The sequence below is a fragment of the Falco rusticolus genome, chromosome 1 (genome assembly GCF_015220075.1).
Source record: "Falco rusticolus isolate bFalRus1 chromosome 1, bFalRus1.pri, whole genome shotgun sequence".
NCBI lineage: Eukaryota > Metazoa > Chordata > Aves > Falconiformes > Falconidae > Falco > Falco rusticolus.
Window position 1 is genome coordinate 53,315,708 of NC_051187.1, and position 19,953 is coordinate 53,335,660.

Here is a 19,953-nt window from a genome sequence, read left to right on the forward strand (position 1 = left end):
TAGCTATTGGGAAGGTGAGTAATTGCAAGAGAAAAATACGATGCCTCGTACTTTCATTCCTCCTCGTATCCTACTGCTACTTCCAATGATTTCTGCCAGAGTTCTGAATCCAATAGATCCTTGATTCAATTATTACTTGACATTAAAAGTATGGTCATCGTTACCCTTGCTCATCCCCTGACAATAGTATAATCTTAACTTCAAAGTGGTAAGAATTAGGACAGCCCTGAGCCCTTCTGAAAATGGCAGAGAGACATTGCTACATTGTTTTAAGCCCATCTTCTGTTGGGAAACATAGAATCATAGGAACATTTAAGTTGGAAAAGACCTTTAAGATCATCGAGTCAAACCTAACCTCTATACCATTGCAGAAAGGTTTGGGGTTTTTGCTTTTTGAGGTGTGCATTTCTTAAGGAGACAGCTTCAAAGAATTGATATCAATATATTGAAATTATATAATTTAGAAGTTGCTTTGAAATACCTTATTGGATGTAATGGAGAAAACAAATATTTCGAACGGTCTACTTCTTAATTTGTTAAATGTGTGTACTCAGAGTTAGTTCCTCATTTTCTGTCTCACTTTGAAAGATCTATGAAACACATATACACAAGCTTTTCCCATGAAGGACTGAAAATAACTCTTTCTGTAAATTTGTGTTCAATCACAACCAGCAAAGGTACTCCCGTTCTTTCACAGACCCCTTCAGCTGGGTCAGGTACCCTGCCATTTCAGTGACTGTGCATTAAAGTACAGAAATTTTTTGGATGGTTTACAGTTTATATTTCTCACAGATTATAGGGTTGCATTCTCTGAGAGACCAATCCTGGTAGAGGCCACTGGGCCCAGCAGTAACCTACTGATGTTAATCTTGGTCTTGTTAGAGCAAGACCTTTTGTGCCTTTAAATAGAGACATGAAAACCACCTGGGTTTAGAGGCTTAAGTTACCTACATGAGTCGGAAGATAAGCATACCTCCATAGATTTTGTGCACAGCCCATGGAGGATGCAATTCAGAGCAAGAACTGGTACCTGCAGGTGCCTACCTCTTTTTACTCTATAACAGGTTTACATAGGCAATTATTTTATATGCTGTAATTGAGACTCTGCTCCAAACTCCTCTGCAATCAGTCATTGTCCTGTTGGGTTTTGAATTTAACAGTAGTAATTGTACAGGACAGATGAATGTGGTAATGAATTCCAAAAATGAAACTTTGTAATGTTTGTACATGGTACTAAGGGATGCGTGGTTGGTTGGTCTTTTTCTCTGTACCCAAGACAAGCATCTACCATTGTGTAAAAATGTAGAAAGTTATATTTTTAGGTAAGCTAACTTATAGGTCAGTATCTACTACATCTAGATTGAAAGGCAGTTAGTCCTACAGAGAAACCTGAAGAAAAAGCTTCTGTCCATAGAAGCCCAAGAAATGCAATAACACCAATGCAGCACATCTTGCTGCTGCTTTTTTTACTGCATTATCTGTTGCAGTCCTTTCTCAGTACCGTGGTGTGCCTATTCAATGGTCTTTTCCTCAATCATCTTTAAATGTGATTTTTAACCTTGCTAAAAATCACTGCTGTTTCATTATCAATGAGTAGTATAAGCTTTAATTAAAACTAGTGTAATTCCTTTCATCAGAGTTCTGCTAGGAAAGACGGGCTGGAGCAGACAGCATGCTAAAATTATAGTAGCTATTATTTCTCCAATTAGTGTATTACTGAAAGCAAGGTACAAATATTGTTACAGCCATACTACTTTTTTAAATATTTTCCATTAACATAGAAGTCCTCCCTGAGCTCTTCTAAAGTAATACATATACCACCAAACCCTGGATGCTGTCATCCATTGCACACTGGTATTTAAGAGCGTAAACTGATATCCCTAATTGCTTAATTTGCAAATTAAAGATGAATCTGTGTGCAAGCCCTTCTCTGATTTTTCATCTCATTGGTTCCAGAAGGTGTACTGTTTTTTTCTTGTGTTCTTGCTTAAAGCTACCTAAGAGGAATGACTAGCAAATTTTAATGGGCAATGAGCAAATCATTTCCGTTTTCCCTTTCAGCTTGGCTGCTGGAATCCCATCACTGGTCTGAATGGGTCACTAACAGACAGAAAGCTGGAGAATAACATGCGAGGTGTGGTTCTGCGTGTGGTGACTGTGCTGGTAAGTTGATCTTCATCCTTTTGCACTAGCAGGAATGTATTTTCTTCCTCTTGCCTCACCTTTTTATTAAACACACCATTTTACCAAGAAATTAATCGATGTTTGAGTGTCTGATTCCAGCTTGTAAATACCAGAGCAATGGAGCAATTTACACAAAATAAAATTATTTATCAGTACAGTTCATTTCAGAATTAAAATCTGCTTCTTCCACAGACACATACTAAATTAGATAAGGCAACCATATGAACTGATAAAGGGCAACCTCAAGTGCCATGTTAGCTAAAGTTACCTAGCTAAAACTCTAAATGATTCATAAGATGTAGCTGCTTTCCAATTACCTTGCCAAATTGAGTGCAGTCTGACACAATTTGCCACACAGAAAATATTCAAGGTCAGCTTAGGGTGAGTAACTCTAGTACAGTAAAACATCCACTGTCCCCTCCTAGATCTTCTTCAGCCAGGTTCTTCCCCTCTGTGGACACTTTGAATTAAGCATCTGCAGCAAAGTAGTTGGTTTAAAACTGAACAGACAATTCCCTCCAGAATAGGAAGGTATTTTGTGGTAGGAGGCCAGTGCGAGCAGAATTTATTAAAGCTGGGAGGAGGGGAAGAAAGAAATAAAAAGAAATTAATAAGACATGTAGGCCTCTTTAGACTGATGCCCAAACATAAAGTTGACCCAAGGCTGCAGAACTGTGAAGGTTATATTGAGCTACTTCACTGTCTCTACTATCTCCTTGTGATTTCCATTACCAATTTGGTGTTTGAGGGCCTGACCACTTGCTTATGAAGAACAAGGCAAGAGTGGTTTCCACGGTTTGCATTGCTTACATTATATGATGAAGGAAAAGGCTCAACCAGGGGTGGAAAGTGAAATTACCAGAGCATGTCAGTGCCACAAACAGAGGAGTTTTGTACCCCTCCAATTAGTTATATTATCTGTTGGAGTGTCCAGTCTGTTCCAGCTCTTAGTATGCTAGAGAACTTCCTGTGAGACGCACAAAAAAAAGCAAACCCCAACCTAATAAGCGTGAAGGCACAGAAAAAGACAAAGCAGTAGTGGGGGGTTTATACTTTTAAGTACATGTTCACCACAATAGCATCATGGTGGCAGTGGCTGGACTTTGTGATTTGCCTGACCCTCATGCTAATTGATTTGGTACAATATTCTGTTAAAAAAAAAGGGATGTTGTCTAGCAAAATAAATTCAAATTAGTGTCTTGGACCTTTTGATTTTTTATTATTTCTTCTTCTGTCTCTCCCCATTCCATTCCTCTGATTTCATCCCATTATTTGAGTTTGCTTGCCAGTGAACATTCTTCTTTTAAGTCATTATAGCATGAATATTTAGCAACTTGCAAAAATACAAAAAAAGTCATTAGTTATGCTGATAGGATTCTATATCAATAATAAATCCAGAAGGCAGACGTTTAAAGTTCAGCACACAGCACATGGTGGTTGTCTCTTCACTGTAATCCTTGCTCGATGCCTCACATGAGCACACAAAAGCCATTTGGCTTTGTTACATTTCAGAGCACAACTCATGACAACTTCCATGCACAACTACTGAAAACCATGGTTAGTCTGAATTGTGCTTTTTTAAATTTAACATTTTGCTAACTGTCTCATTTTATATAGAATGCACTGAAGGCAATACATGGGGAAGATGCAAATGTTTCATATTGGTTTCATAGCATAAAGCTTCCTTTATTCTCTTAAAATTGTAGAGGTTTGCATGGTTGGTCAGTGCAATCTAGATGAAACCGACTGTGAACCACAATACAAATCAAGGTTTGTTTGATTTTACTTAGGAAAGATGAAAGACAAGGATTTTGTAAACTACATAAAGGGAAGAAGCATAAACTCATGAACCAGAAGAAATATTTTTCACTATCAGTTTCCTTGATTGATGGTACTTTCCCCCATATGCCAGAAATCAGGAAGATAAAATACCATTTCTCCCTCATCCGTAAACTCCAATGGCTTAGAGGCAGGCAGGCAGGCAGAAAATCAGGGTTACTAACCAAAAGCCTGAAGAGGCGTTGGACAGTGCAGATGCCAGAATTGCAAAGATCTAATTATTTCTAACCTCTTTTAATCTTTGGATATCCACAGATATTGTTGCCACCCCTGTGGGTGACAAAGTATTAGTTACAGTCCTTACCCTTTAACAGTTTCTCTCGCTGCTCTTACTATAAGTAAGGATTAATCATAAAGATATGCTGACTTCTAAATAGTTGTCATTATCATATCATTACTTCAGACATATATGTTGCTATAGGATAAATTTACAGGCCTTTACTTGTTGCTAATTATAGCTTGGTTCCCATCTTTATTCACATAGCTTATTACAATGGTGCAATTATATTATTTTTTCCTGGAATACAATGAATAAATAGATATAATATTTGAATTTGAGTGGAGTCTTAGCTAGGATGCCATAACACTGGAAATTAAGCAAAGCTACTAAAAAAATGTATTAATACTTGTTTTCTCTCATTTTAAAATTAGACTTTTAGTCCTTTTATTTGTTGTTACTCAATTTAGAAAAACTTGTTCTTAGAAAAACTTGGTCAGCAAAGACAATGACTGGAATTTCATTAAGCCCTGTTCATTTCACAGCTATTATCAAAGGAAATTTGCTGTTAAGGCTATTAATTTTGTGAAATAGAAGAAAAATTTCGAGTTCTAGTTTGAACAAACCAACAGAACTCTTTCAGGTAAATCAGGGCCATAGCAATTTGTGGAATTGCAGTGTTCATCTGGTTTTGTATCTGCTGGCGGCTAGGACAAAACTGGAGATTTATTTTTAACCTGTGTGATGAAAATGTGTGATTCTTCCCTTTGATGTGAGTGCAGGAGGGATTTCACCCATCAACTTTACTTTAGTGATGATATTTATCATACATCTTTTTCCATCTTTCTTCAGAGTTCTTAAATTAAGTCAATTAATTTCTGTCAAAAATAACAAATCCATTATTGACTATGAATGATTAGTTATTAATTCTGCCACTTTCAAACAGTATGGTCTTGATCTGGGGAGACAAGGTGGTTTATGTTAAAATTAAATAATATTGCTACTGAACTTTATTAATAGGTTTCTTTTTCATTGAGATTTGAGAAGTTAAAGTTAATTTGTTAATTTGTTCTGTTAATGTTTTGAATCTCTTGTGTCTTTCTATCTTCCAATTTCATTTTGTTATGCCTTCAGGTTGAAAAGGACTTGTTCTAAAACTTGCAGTAGGACATGAGAGGATAGTGAATTGCAATACCTGGGTTATACTGCATTATCCTTATTATGAACTGAAACATTCTACAGTCTGAAAATGATAAATGATTGCAACTAATTTCCCCAAAACAGTCCTTCAAAAAGAGAGTGCTGAATGATTCCCATCATCTGCATCCATCTACTAATTCCTTTCCCTAGATAAATTTAATAATTATGGGATGCATATCTGCAGATCTAAAACAAAATCTCTTTGCGAATATGACAAAATACAGTGTGTCCCCAAATTGTACATCTCTGGTTTCATTTGGCAGGGAACCCTGGCTCCTCTGAAGTTAATGCAAATTGTATCCTTTGCATAAATAGGAATAAGAAATAATTCTTTGTGGTTCATTCTGAGGGGATCTATAGTCATGCCCATGTACATGTGATTCAACGTTTTAATCTAACTTGGATTAGTACCACACTTTCTACACAAAAAAGATTTATTTTGTCTTATTTAAATGTCTCTGTCTTGGACTGCTTCCCCTCATGCAGCTGAAGTTTGAACTTTGTGTTTGACAAGTTACTTTTCAGTTCAAGTGACTTGCTCGTGAATTTGTGAAATGTATTCTGAATTTCTGAAATACAGCTCAGTCAAAGGTCAGCATAGTAAGTCCAAACAAATTCAGAGTGTCTTGAACGAACAATTGTCCAAGCACAAATTTAGCTAGATATCCATTTTGGCTATTTCAGTTTGTTCTCCCCTTTTTCAGCTTCTCACTTTTACTGAAAGGGAGCTAGAATACAGCAGATATTCTCATAATAGCATTTTAGTAGCAGTGGCAATTAATGAATTATTCATATACATGTTAAGCCATCAGAAATGGAATGAGATTTGGCCTGTTTGACAATGAATAGGCCAGCAGGTATTCACAAAACTATGTTTCTAAAAAAAAAAACCCTGTTGTTTGAAAAGAAAAAGTTTGAAATTCCCCATTTTAAAGAATTAACACCTTGATTGAAAAGTACAGAGCCTTTTCTGAAAGTGCATAAGATGTAACTTCCTTATGGTGCAAAATATATTTGTGACTTTACATGAAAATTCAATACAGCTCCCAAGCAGGAGGCATGTATTTTCATATCTGGATGGTTCTGAAAATGCAGGCAGGATGAAGGAAAGAAAAATAATAACAACCCATACTGAATTATGCTTTGCCATACAACCCTATGCACTATTTCTTGAGTGTTATTACCTAGATTACTTGCATAGAGCTAGAGGGACCAGAGACAGTTTAGTGACCCTTGGCTCCAGGTGGGCACTGTGGGACACGGTGTAGTGAGAGGGCTGGCAAAAGGGTAGGCAAGAGTAGATAAAGTAAAAGATCACTTACACCAGAGAAAAAAATTATCCTAGTGGACTAGTTTAATTCTCAATGGTTGGCATTAACTGCATGAGCATTTGTTTCCCAGATTAGGAAAAAAAACCAAACCTGAAAGCAGATGATATCTTTAGGGACATGAGCTGGCAGGAGGTCTGGATCTTCATTCCCTTTTTCTGTTGAATTTACCACTCAGAGAAAAGATCAAAAGTAAGATACAAAGCTAAGTTCTGGTTTTAAAAGCTGAAACTGTCTTTGGGGTTTGACTTCCAACACTGGTTTAAACAAAGTAAAAAGTGTCCTTTCCAAGAAGCTGGAGTAGCTTTCAGACTGATAGGAAAAAGAAAAGGCATGAGAGAGATGAAATAAGACCATATGCCGAGGAACAAATGGTCAGAAGTGATGAAGGATAAAAAAATGGCAGGACAGAAACATCAGTGAATGATTGTAAAATAAATATCAACTGCTGCAAAGATTATGTGTGGGATACCTCAGGAAATACTCAACAAATATTTTATAATAGTGTACAATCAGAATAATCCCATAGATATTGCCTCTTCCATTTTCTCCCATTTTTTTCATGCTCACTTTTCCCATGTAGTTCTGATCCTTTTTCCCATTTTCACAATTGAATGGTGTGCACTTTTGTGAATCCTTCTTCATTCTGCCAGGCTGCACTTTCTATGCACCAGTGTCTACAATCTTTGAAAAGAATACTTTTAGTTAAAGCATGTATTGTATTAAATTATATATTGCTCTGTGTCTCAACATGATTAGTATATTGGACTGTAGTACACCATAGTGAATTTCCTATGTCAGCAGAAATGCCTTAGGAGTTGGTAAGGTTAAGAAATATTACTTGACTATCCTCATCAGTTGTAGTATTTGAGTTTTGAGCAAACATATTTTACTCTTTTACCTGTAAGGGATGAATCCCTCTCTGATAACTTACCTTCTTTGGATGGCAGAAAACTTGAGTGACATAGTTTATTCTATCTGGAGTCTGTCATAAAATCTGTATACTATAACTCAGTAATGTATATAGTATATACTATGTGTGCAGTAGTTAAAATATTTCAGAAAGCCTTGAAATTTTAGTATATTCCATGGTAGTTGTAAAGAATTCAAAATTTCCTAGGCAGCAACGAATCCCTGTGTCTTGATTTCTCTTCCTTTTGGCTGCCCATACCCATCTTTGTTGTGGTGTAACGCCAGCCAGGCACTAAGTACCATGCAGCTGCTCGTGCACTTCCCCCTCCTCCCCATGCCCCTGGTGAGATGGGAAGGAGAATCAGGAAAAAGTAAAACCCATGGGTTGAGATAAGAACAGTTTAATAATTGAAATAAACTAGGAATAATAATAATAATAACAGCAGCAATAATAATTGTAATGAAGAGGAGAGGGAGAGAGAGGAATAAAAAACAAGTGATGCACAATACAATTGCTCACCATCCACTGACCGATGCCCAGCCAGTCCCTGAGCAGCAATCAGCAGCCCCTGGCCAACACCTCACAGTTTATATAACGAGTATAATGTTCTATGGTATGGAATATCCCTTTGGATAGTTCGGGTCAGCTGTCCTGGCTATGCTTCCTCCTGGTTTCTTGTGCATCTGCTCAATTGCAGAGCTTGGGAAACTGAAAAGTCCTTGGCTTAAAGTAAGCACTGCTTAGCAACAACTAAAACATCAGTGTGTTATCAACATTATTTTCATACTGAATCCAAAACACAGCACTGTACTAGCCACTAGGAAGAAAATTAATTCTATCCTAGCCGAAACCAGGACAAAATCTGAAGGAAAGTTGGAAAGAATGGATCTTTTATAGACAAACACATCAAGAAAAATGTTGAGTGAAATGGTGGTAAATTATAGCAACAGTGGTAGAGGTGTTCATTTCATTGGTAAAAGAATTAAGTCATCAGAAGCAATGATGCATGACAGGATTAGGCTTACTATTTACTATTCTTCATAGTTACCCTGCTTGATGACATAAAACGTGTCATTCTGTGTGAGATATGCATGATAAGACTGGCTGTCACATATGGAAAAGTCAGTTGGTATTGGAATATCTTTTCATGGAGCAAATTTTCCAATTTGGAAACTTGAATTCAGATTTCAGGGCATGATTCTGGACAAGCAGTTATTGAAACTGAAGTTCTTACATTAAAAAACCCCAACTATTCACTTTTACAGCTTTTAGGAATAGTTTGCTCATTCCTAATGTAAGGAGGATTTTTTTAAATGGATTGGGATGTGTGCTGACAATTTGAATAGCCTTTTACTCTCCTAAAAATTATTTTCATATCTTTAAAATAAAAAACGGAACTTAATTGTGTTTTGGATGGTCAAGTTTTGTCAACGATTTTAAGGATAAACAGACTATTAATAGTTGCAGGAAATGTTTCCCATCACAAGGTAAGTGTAGTTCTCAGAGCTCCTATTACACTTTCTAATGCTTAGAATACTTAATCATTCTGTTTTAAGAAGGCTGTGGACTCTGCTTTGTCAGAGGTCTGTCCAGGAAGAGTAGGTTCATGTTTATCTTGCTTAGTTTAGGTAGATTTATCCTGAGTCAGAGGAAAGAAATAAGGTTTTAGAGATTCTTTCAAGCTTGCATTTCCATGAAACCATATCTATTTCTAGGCAAATAAAATAAAACAGGTTGGAATTATTGGAATAAAAGAACATAGTAACAAGTATAGAGAATTAGAAATGAAGGAGAGGGGGTTGCAGGAGCAGTTTATATTGACCTGACTCTGATCAGAAAATTTAGTTAGAATTATTTGTAATTTGGGTATTTTTAAATATAGGGTATGCAAGAAATGCAATAGTATTTTTATGCCCAGACTCTATATAATGCATTTTATATTGCTTCTTAAGTAAAAATTTCCTCTTGTGAAAGTACCAGTTAGAAACAATTTAATTATAAAAACCAGGCACTTTTATTGCAGTGCTAAGCCTTTCATTTTAGAAAATAAGGAAAGACATTTATACTTCAGCTGAGCCAGGTATTGTTAGATAGCAAGGAGACAGTGCTGGGGATTCCACAATGAGGCACCTTTTCCCTGAAGTTCCCTACTTTTTAGCTTATGCTGTCAGGCAGATAGAAACATGAAGGCTGAAAGTCGGTAATAGTTGCATTATGTGGCAGTTATAATCGTTATGAACATTCAAGAGAAGCCTTCATATGTGTCTTTCTCCCTCTTACCCTGAATAGCAAATAGCACCTACTATTTTTCTAGCTTGCGCTCCCATTCAGCATTTCAGCATAAAAGTTGCTCCTTAGTTGTGCCTCCTGAAACTGCCTGTACAGTCCTAGCTTACTGCACAGGCACAAACTTCCAGAATACATATTAGTGCCATAAGCTGAATTAAACCAAAACTTTCTACACTGTGCTAGTCAGCTGGGATGCTGATCCCTTCCAGACCTCTGTATCCTTATGTCTGCCATTATATTGGCCATATTTCAACACTACCTCTCCCTTCCACACATGCAGACAGCATGCCATCGGTTCATGCACATCAATGTACTTAATATACTTGGGTGCCTAATGAGAAAACTTAATCTTTAATATAGAATAGAAACATAAAATCATAGAATACTTTGGGTTGGAAGGGACCTTTAAAGGTCATCTAGTCCAACCCCACCTGCTATGAGCAGGGACATCTTCAACTAGATCAGGTTGTTTAGAGCCCCGTCCAATGTCGCCACAGATGGGTCATCTACCACCTCTCTGGGCAACTTGTTTCAGCATTTCACCACCCTCATAGTGAAAAATTTCTTCTTTATATCTAGTATAAATCTACCCTCTTTTAGTTTCAAACCATTACACCCTGTGTGATTACAACAGGTTCTGCTAAAAAGTTTATCATTGCAGGGAAAGTGCCAGTATTAAAGCAATGAAGCAGAAAGAAGTGGAATTTCTGCTTTTCTTTCTTGGAGACTAAGAATGATGACCCATAAACAAAGATGGAAGAAAATAAGGTTCCTGAAGTGCCTTTTGCCTTTTGCCCTCAGTCACCTGCCTTGCTTCTCCCCCAAGGAGGCATTCTGTCTGAAAATTCCATTTTCCTCTGCCTGCAAACATTATAACAACATGCTTAACAAACCTGATCTCCTTCTATGACAAGATGACCCGTCTAGTGGATGAGGAAAAGGCTGTGGATGTTGTCTATCTAGACCTCAGTAATACCTTTGACACCATCTCCCACAGCATTCTCCTGGAGAAACTGGCTGCTCATGGCTTGGACGGGTGTACTCTGCGCTGGGTAAAAAGCTGGCTGGACGGCTGAGTCCAACAAGTGGTAGTAAATGGAGTTACATCCAGCTGGCAGCTGGTCGCAAGTGGTGTTCCCCAGGGCTCAGTACTGACTCCAGTTCTGTTTAATGTCTTTATCAATGATCTGGATGAGGGGATCGAGCACACCCTCAGTAAGTTTGCAGCAGACACCAAGTTGCAGGGGAGTGTTGATCTGCTGGAGGGCAGGCAGGCTCTGCAGAGGGGTCTGGACAGGCTGCATCGATGGGCCGAGGCCAGCTGTATGAAGTTCAACAAGGCTCCGTGCCAGGTCCTGCGCTTGGTTCTCAACCACCCCACACAACGCTACAGGCTTGGGGAGACTGGCTGGAAAGCTGCCTGGTGGGAAAGGCCCTGGGGGTGCTGCCTGGTGGCCAGATGAACATGAGCCAGCAGTGTGCCCAGCTGGCCAAGGAGGCCAACAGCAGCCTGGCTTGTGTCAGAAACAGTGTGGCCAGCAGGACCAAGGGAGCGACCCTGTACTCAGCAATGGTGAGGCCACACCTTGAATACTGTGTTCCGTTTTGGGCCCCTCACTGCAAGAAAGACTTTGAGGTGCTGGAGCGTGTCCAGAGAAGGGCAACAAAGCTCATGAAAGGTCTAGAGCACAAGTCTTATGCGAAGTTGTTGAGGGAACTGGGGTTGTTTAGCTTGGAGAAAAAGGAGACTCAGGGGGGACCTTATTGCTCTCTACAACTACCTGAAAGGAGGCTGTAGGCAGGTGGGGGTGGATCTCTTCTCCCAAATAGCAAGCGACAGCAGAATAGGAAATGGCCTCAAGTTGCACCAGGGGAGGTTTAGATTGGATATTAGGAAAAATGTCTTCATTTGAAAGAGTTGTCAAGCATTGGAACAGGCTGCCAAGGAAAGTGGTTGACTCACCACCCCTGGAGGCATTTAAAAGACTTGTAGATGTGGTGTTTAAGGACATGGTTTAGTGGTGGACTTGGCAGTGTTAGGTTAATGGTTGGACTGGACGATCTTAAAGGGTCTTTTCCAAACATTTCTATGAGTCTATAACAGAAGGTAATATCCCTTGATAGCAGCAGAGCCTTTCTTTCAATTTCTTTTCCCCCTGCACACCTATAGAACTGCTAAATTGAGATTGCCACTGACAGGGAATAGGTTACTTTTAATAGTTGTTTTATGTCCCTTGGAGCTACCTAGCTTGTATTAAAACAGGTAGGTCATAAACCTTATGGTTATTCACACTGCATATGCTTACTGCGATCATTTGTTTTACAAGCTTTAATCTCAGAGCCTGCTGGGAAAGCCAGCCCCTTTTGTTTTCAATTAATTTTCCCAACCCATTTTTCTGAAGTAGCAGGTGCTATATACTAGATGAGATTAATATCAAGGAATTGAAATGTTTTGGGACCTGGCTAGGGCCACAGTTTGACAGCAAGGTAGGTGCAACGCCAAACCCGGGAGGACCAACCTAACTCATCTGTATGTCAAGGGCTACCTCTCAAGGCTCCTTAGCTCTGAACTTCTCACTGACCCTTACCCAGCTGCTCTGTGGGCATATTTGCATTCAGGTAGTTCCCAGAGCACACAGGAAACTTGGCTTTTAAACAGAAAGTTGTTCTTACTCTGATTGTAATATCCCTCCATACTATGCAAGGTAGAAAAGGAGGTGAATTGCACGACAGCGCAATGTCATGAAGTATTATGTGAATTTGTTATATGAATAGAAGCTCTTACATGGCTGCTGGAAGAGGTATAATGCAGCTCCCAGCAGGTTAATATACCCATACTACGCTTTTTCTAATTCCAGTACCTGAGCTAGCTATGTTAAAGCTAACATTGTGCTGTTTAGACATACTCTAAAACACTCCAGTCAATTCCACTCTCAATCCATATTCCTATCATAGCTCTTTCTGAGCCATTATACTTATATCAGGTGCATTAAGTTATTGTGAATTAAAATCAATATACAAAGCTTGGCTGGGTCCTAGTACACCATTGCCATACATCGCTTTGAAAGCCTTAATCCTGTTGCAGACTAATGGGAGGTACTGAGGAGGGGGGATAACATTTTTTCTTTGTTTCTTTTAAATAGCACTCAACTAAATAACATAAGAAATCCATAAGCCACCGTTTCATTCAGCAGAAAAAAATATTGTTGAAAGTACTGTAACTGAAAGGTCAAACTCATGTCTTCTTGAAGATGACAATAAAACTGTCATTAAAAAAAAAAGAGACTAAACAGATGCATAAAGACAGTGGTAAACAAAGGCCAACTGTAAAATCACCTTCCCTTTACATTGTATTCACCTTTTCTAGACATGAACTAGCTTCTTGCTGCAGACAAGGCAACTTTTCTGTTAGTACAACTGACTTTCTAATCAGTCTGCTTGAAAAGCACAGGATCTGAGACCAGTGGGGTTTGATACCAATGCTGTTATACAGCCTGTTGGCACAATTAGATATATTGTATATAATGACTATAATACCTTAATTATCTAAGATTTTGTAGGTTTGAAACCTGCACCTTTGTTTTAGTGTTATTAAGGAGTGGGGATTGTGTTACGTTTTGCAGCAACTTCCATAACCATTGCTAGTGGGAGAATTTCTGTAATGAGAGAATGAAACATTTCAAATAAATTTTGGTCATTGATTCTAACATGAAGTAATGTACGTTGCAGTTCAATTAAAAGTAACAAGCTGCTGTGCTGTTCCTAGCCAAAACAGTGGTCAATAAAGCACTTGAGGAAATTAAGTATTTGGGGATGCATATTTCACCGAAATCTTTTGGGGGAAGAAATGCAAAATAGCTAACATATAAAAGTGGGGGGTTAATTATTTTATGAGTCAAGAAAGAAGTAATTATACCTAGCAACAATACAATAGCATCCTCTGCTTGAAAATGTTTTGGTTGTGGCTTGTGAAACTTAGTGCTTCTTGTTGGTTATAATGGCTGTGCTTGGTCATCCAGCAGTCATTGGGAGGGAGTTGCGAGATCTGGTAATCAGTGAATGTCAGGTTTGGGAGCAGTTTCTTAGTATTTGCAGGTAATGGGAGTTTTAAAGTGTCACAGTGAATATTTACTTCATGTGATAGCTGAGGCTCTGCCTGGGCTATGTGAATCATTTAATGTGTCTCTCCGCTGTTTCTAGAGTCAGGGCTGAGCACAGATTGACAGACTTGCCCACAACTGAGCTTTATTTCCAACTTCTGTTTCATCCTCTCTCTTTCTAATTTCAGTAGAGAAGAAGGGAAGATTTAATTAATACAGTCCCATTTAACGAATAGAGTGTCACTATTAAGGTATTATATTCCAGTGTGTTCAGAAATTTCTGATGAGTAGACACAGAGGTCATTTTCACATGCTTTATGAATTCTAAACACCATATAATTACCTAATTTCAAAACTCTCTTCCAAACATACTTGAAGCATGGAAGGCCATCCATCTGCAGTTTTAGAGTCAAGCTCTAACATGTGCTGTAAAATCCCAGCAGTGATCAATTTCTCTGATCCCACAAGCTACTTGTACTTATTGTTCACTTAATAATTTCTGTATAGCCTCCTGGGTAGGAAGTTTTTTCTGCCTATACTATTAGGAAAAGAGGATTCAGCTGAGCAGAATAGTCCCAAACATACTGTTTTACTTTTTTATAAAGTTTGTTCTAGAATTATTTTTAACATTTTTAACTTTAAAGCAAGCAAGATTCTTTACATGAGTGCAGCAGAGCAGTGTATCATGCCTCCATATAGCTTCTATCCTGAAATAAGTCTCAGTACTTAAAGCCACAGAATCCACCCTTGTAATTACAGAGAAAATCTGCCTTGCTGCCCATTCATTGATCTTGTGATGATGTGGTGTGCATGTAAAATCATTAACAGCTGGGCTGAGACCACCACTTCATTGTAAACAGGCCACCAAATGCAACTTTTTCTTGCTGTCATGTATTTAGAGTGCTGTCTTGAAGATTTGAATGACGTTTTTTCTGTTTTTTCAAGAGAGTTTTCTGTAATTTGTCCAAAAAGAAGGAATCTATACAAAAATACCAAATCTTCTAAAACCTGATTTTCATTGAAGAAATAAAAGATGACTATTAAAACTTGGAATTTAAAGTCACTATTCTACTGGCTGCTAAAAATCATCCTGAATAGAGACTCTGGGTTCAGGGATATACTTTTTCCCTATATAAAGTTGTCTCTGAATGCTTCACAAGCAATTGTTCTCTTGCTCTCCCTCCCTGCCTCCTCTAAGGCCTGAATTTATCACTTGACTTTATCACCCACCTCTGTAGCACAGTTACAAACCAATGTTTCTCTTTGATTGTCTGATTAATTAACATAACCAAGTTAAACTCAGAATGATTGTTCTTTTCTGCTCTTTAGCTCAAGTATTGCTGCTTCTGTTTTCAAATATGAAGGTCTTCCCTGGCCAAAAGCTTTTCTCTTCTTTCTTATTTTTAATTTATTAGGTGGTCTAGTAAAGGATATAAAAACATTACTCCAGACTATTATGTCCAAATTATTGTCACATGTCTGAGAATTTAATCAGAGTAGATAAAAACTATATTTTTTATTTGTAATATTGGACTTTTGAAGTACTTTCAGAGCCTTGTGTTATTTCAGTTTTATGTGCACCAGGGCCTAAGTCCTGAATAGGCAGAACTGTTAGCCCTTTATCTTGTTGGAAAAAGCAATGAAGGGCAGCATTTCTTTCTACTAATCTTGAATCTAGACTGTTTCAAGCTCTGTACTTTCAATGTCTGATTTCCACTGATATGTTTAAAATAATACAAAATAAATTCTCTGTACCCTGCTTCCCACTGTGTAAAATTCAGGGTGGAGGTTAAGAGCTGGGTTTTGAATGTGTGACCATCCTTTTTGTGCCTATATTGCCCTGCTAGCAGTTCTTCCTGGACCAGGGCACATTACCATCTCTGTCCACTTGCAGTTTTACCCTGTCAGGCAGTTCTTTCAAGAGGAAGACTTTTCTTTCCCTGGGTCTAGACATCTCAGTTTTGGATCCCACCTTGCTTTGTTCTCTTTTACTGCTTGCCTTCCACTATTGGTTTTCCTGCTTTTACTTTCATGGTTCATCACAACACAGATGGATAGATAGATAGATAGATAAGTACATTTGGTTAAAGCATTAAAATAAGATAGAGGGAAAACATTCTATGGTTAAGGTGATTATCCCTGACCCACCACATTTGGATTCATTTCTCAGCTCTACAAGTCATTCCATCTGTGCATTTCAGTTCTGGATGTGGAAAACGGTGATAACTCTTTTTACTCAACCAAGTATTCCAGTGGTAAACCCTAATTCATTTAAATGTGCTCAAATAATATTGAGTTGAACATCTGAGAATAGGTTTGGGTAAGATGCCTGAGCTGCTTAACCATTCCCGGATACAATAAAGGGCACGTACTTCTCTCATTTCTGCTTGTACAGTTTTACTTCAGCGCTTGTCTGGACCCCTGGCAATTAGGTCAACTTATCTGACAAAAGTTGAGTAGATTTGTGATGGCTGTATAGTAGAATTACTTCAATAAAGGAACCAAGCATCAGCAGACCTATTGCATGTAGAAGGTAGCTAGCTGCTCTGGTAGATGATGTTAAATTATATCAGTCTTAATGTGTAGCATGTTGTTAACCTATGTCAAGCTTTATGTGTAGCTTCTTCCTTAAAATAATTATAAACCCAATGGTAATAGGTAAATTAATGGAGACAAGTGGTTTTGTGAGCTTCTTGTACAACGTACTTGTACTATCACTCCATCTTTCCAACACTTTCGTTTTTTTATGCCTTGTTGCCTTAATCTTGGGTTGGCTTTTAGCCTTCCTAAGATGTGATAGTCTGATAGCATTTTGCAGCTTCTCTTGCTCAGAGGGTAATCATCTCTGGAACCAGACTTTGCATTCTTACAGTTGTAAAAAGAAATATGCACAGCTTCATCCAATATAAACTTTACCTGTTTGCTGCTGACTTTCATTTTGCTGCAGGTAGTGTTGTCTGTGTGGTACTTAGCTGTCTCCCAGGGTTAATCCACAACACTCTGTAAAATCCTTTGGATCCACATCGAGTCTTAAACCCATCCTCCTCTGTATCCGAGCAGCATAGCTTAGATCCTGAAAAGAAACCAGACAGTGGTAACTGTGGAGCAATTTTGAGCAGAGGCCTTTATTGTGGGCTTCATAGCCCTGCGTTCAGTTGGCAAGGAGTCACACTGGGGGTAAAGTAGAAAGAAAGTGGCTCCTCTCTTAAAGGATATCCATTGAGGTTGGATGCAAAGCCATACTCTAAATGTATCTGATGGCTATGGGGCCCAGTGAGGCAAATCATCTGTCTTGCAAAACCAAGATTTGTTACGGGAGAGCAATCCGTTAATTTCCTTTCCCCCCCCCCCCCCCCCCCCCCCCCTCCTCAGTCATGTATGTTATGACTTCTTTGCTTTTGCAGACTTCCCTGACTTTACAGGCTGTGGAGTCTGCTCTTGCCCCACAAAAGCTCATCAGTCCCCTAGAGAGGTGCCTCCAAAAGTGGAAGAAAAGGAGAAGCAGGAACAGTGGCCTTCCTTGGATTGCTTCACTGTATCCTGGAACAATTTAGGTTTGAAGGGACCCTTGAATGTCCTTCAGCAGGGTTGTTAGAGCAGGTTGTTCAGGACAGTGTCCAGGTGAGTTCTGAGGATCTCCAAGGATGGTGATTGTATGGCTTCTCTGAGAAAGACCAGCTCAGATAGTTAGAATTACCACTTGCTTTGGAGAGAAAGTATATCAGGATTTTCTTGAATTTATTGGGGTTGAATAGCAGCTTCATCATCCAGGTACATTTTACCACTTCCAGACTCATCAATTAACTTGTCATTTTTTGACACCTGCTTTCTACAAGCTTATTTTTTGTTCTTATTATTTTTCTGTTCAGTAGGTGAGAAATGTATTGGCTGGTTTTGGTTTGTGTATTTTTTTTCTACAAGATCTGCTTTCCCAAGGATTGGAGACAATCATTTTAATGTACATATTGTAAGGATGTATATGTCTTTCCATAGGAGCTCCCATAATACCCTCCCAGTCCTCCAAGGACAGTTGGCATAGTTTCAGCCTGCAGAATTTATGGAGGGAAAAAAATCATGACAAATGTTTTTGTCCTCTTTCAATGACTTCTGAGAAATTCAAACAATCACAAAAAACATAGTAATAGATTTGTTTTGCTTTGTTTAGAATATGATTAAATATTTTGCTGCTCCAGGCGTCAACAGAAATTGGGAAGTGTTAGTTGCTTTGCATAAAGCTATTTAACTATTCATATTTCATTAAATATGTAGCACATTGGACATTGGATTTTTTTATAAATCTCTCAACAGCGAACAATATTACCTAGCTTAATAGAAGACTGAAATTAGTCATGATAAACTGCATTTTAAACTGTTTTAAATCAATACAATTAGCAATTCCTTTTTAACTAACTGAATAAAGATTCAGTTTATGAACAACTATTTTGTAATAACTTAGAAGTGATAAGAATAAATCCTTTCTAATATGAAAATTATCAACTTCTAAAACATCTTTTGTACACACAAATCTTTAGAATGTTTTGCATAATGTGCTTCAATTGATAAACTACATTTTTTACTTTTTTAAGGAACATTTTTTTTCCAGTAGTTTTGAGTCTGTATGTAGGGAATCTCTCATCCAAGTCATCAACAAAGCTGAATTCACTCTGTTTTCATTTAGGAAAGGCTTTCATCAACTTAGTCTCAACTCCTTCAATGGTCTTGGAACCCAGGCACTGGAAAATTACTTTAAAAATTCACTTGCACTTGCTGTCCTCCATTTTTATTCCATTTGGCTGATCTTGGATAATTTGGAAAAAAGAAATTTTATCTGACAACTGAGAAATAGTAACTTGAGACAGTCAACTCTTCTGCTTTTTTATTTTCTGGGGGGAGGGGGTTCTTTGGTTGGGTTTGGGATTTGTTTTAGTTTTGGGGGGGTGGGGTTTTTTTCTGGATTTCTTGTAGTCAGAAAAGAACACCCTGCCAGTGCAGTCTGGTTGCATCCTTGTTTCTTTGGCAGCATCCTCAGCATATAGCTATCTTTGTGAATGTTAACTCAAGCATTTACAAATGATGCTTTCTTATTCCGAGAACATCCGGCCTGCAATGCAGTGATACCTGTTCATACACTGTGACATAGAAACCAAAAATATTTAGTGAATTATTAGTGAAAAATATGTGAAAAGTACTTTGGCTTCAGATTCAAACAGAGATAAGTAGTAGAATAATTTAAAAAAAAAAAAAATCATTTAAACACTCCAAAAAAATGCCACTGCAAATACAACCAAACTTTGGGCTACAACTACTACAGAAAATCAATTCTGTATTCTTCTGTATGCTTGTACAGACTGGGAGCAAGTGGTCAGGAAGTGGTTTCATGTACACATTATGGCCAAGCCATGACAAACCAGAAGTAACTTTGCACATCAGAATAGACGTTCCTGATAAACTCATACTAAATTTCAGCATCATGTAAAGAATTAAAAAAGAGGAAATGTAGCATACTAAAAAAAAAAAAAACAAAAAAAAAAACCCAAACCACAAATAAAGAAAAAAACAAACCCAACAGTGTTACAGTGCCCTCATGCTTTTTGGGGAAATTTGATACTTTTGATCTACTTAGGTAGATCAGACAGGTGTTCTCAGAAAAAATAAAGAACAAACAGAATTGAGATCCATCTATGGCAAATACATATTTTTTGTGCTTAGAAATATGATCTCTTTTTGTGTTTCATTTTCAAAGATATCAAGGAGAATTTCTAGAAATCAAATACTCAACATAAAGAAAAAGAAGGAAGGGGGGAAAGAAATTAAAGTTAGCCAAAAAATCATTTCTTTCTGCAATGTTATTAGAAATATTCATTTAAAAATAGAGAAAACAGT

General features: G+C 37.9%; 1 protein-coding gene across 2 annotated transcripts in view; it reads left to right on the plus strand.

Moving 5' to 3' along the window:
- Positions 1–19,953, plus strand: part of GRID2 (glutamate ionotropic receptor delta type subunit 2) — a 730,152-nt gene that overhangs the window by 566,651 nt on the left and 143,548 nt on the right. For both annotated transcript variants that reach the window (XR_005103041.1, XM_037379411.1), the window contains exon 9: positions 2,062–2,163. Coding sequence is in view for 1 of the 2 variants with exons in the window: in XM_037379411.1 (XP_037235308.1) it covers positions 2,062–2,163 (102 nt within the window). In the remaining variant the exon portion in view is untranslated. The remainder of the gene's footprint in view (positions 1–2,061; positions 2,164–19,953) is intronic.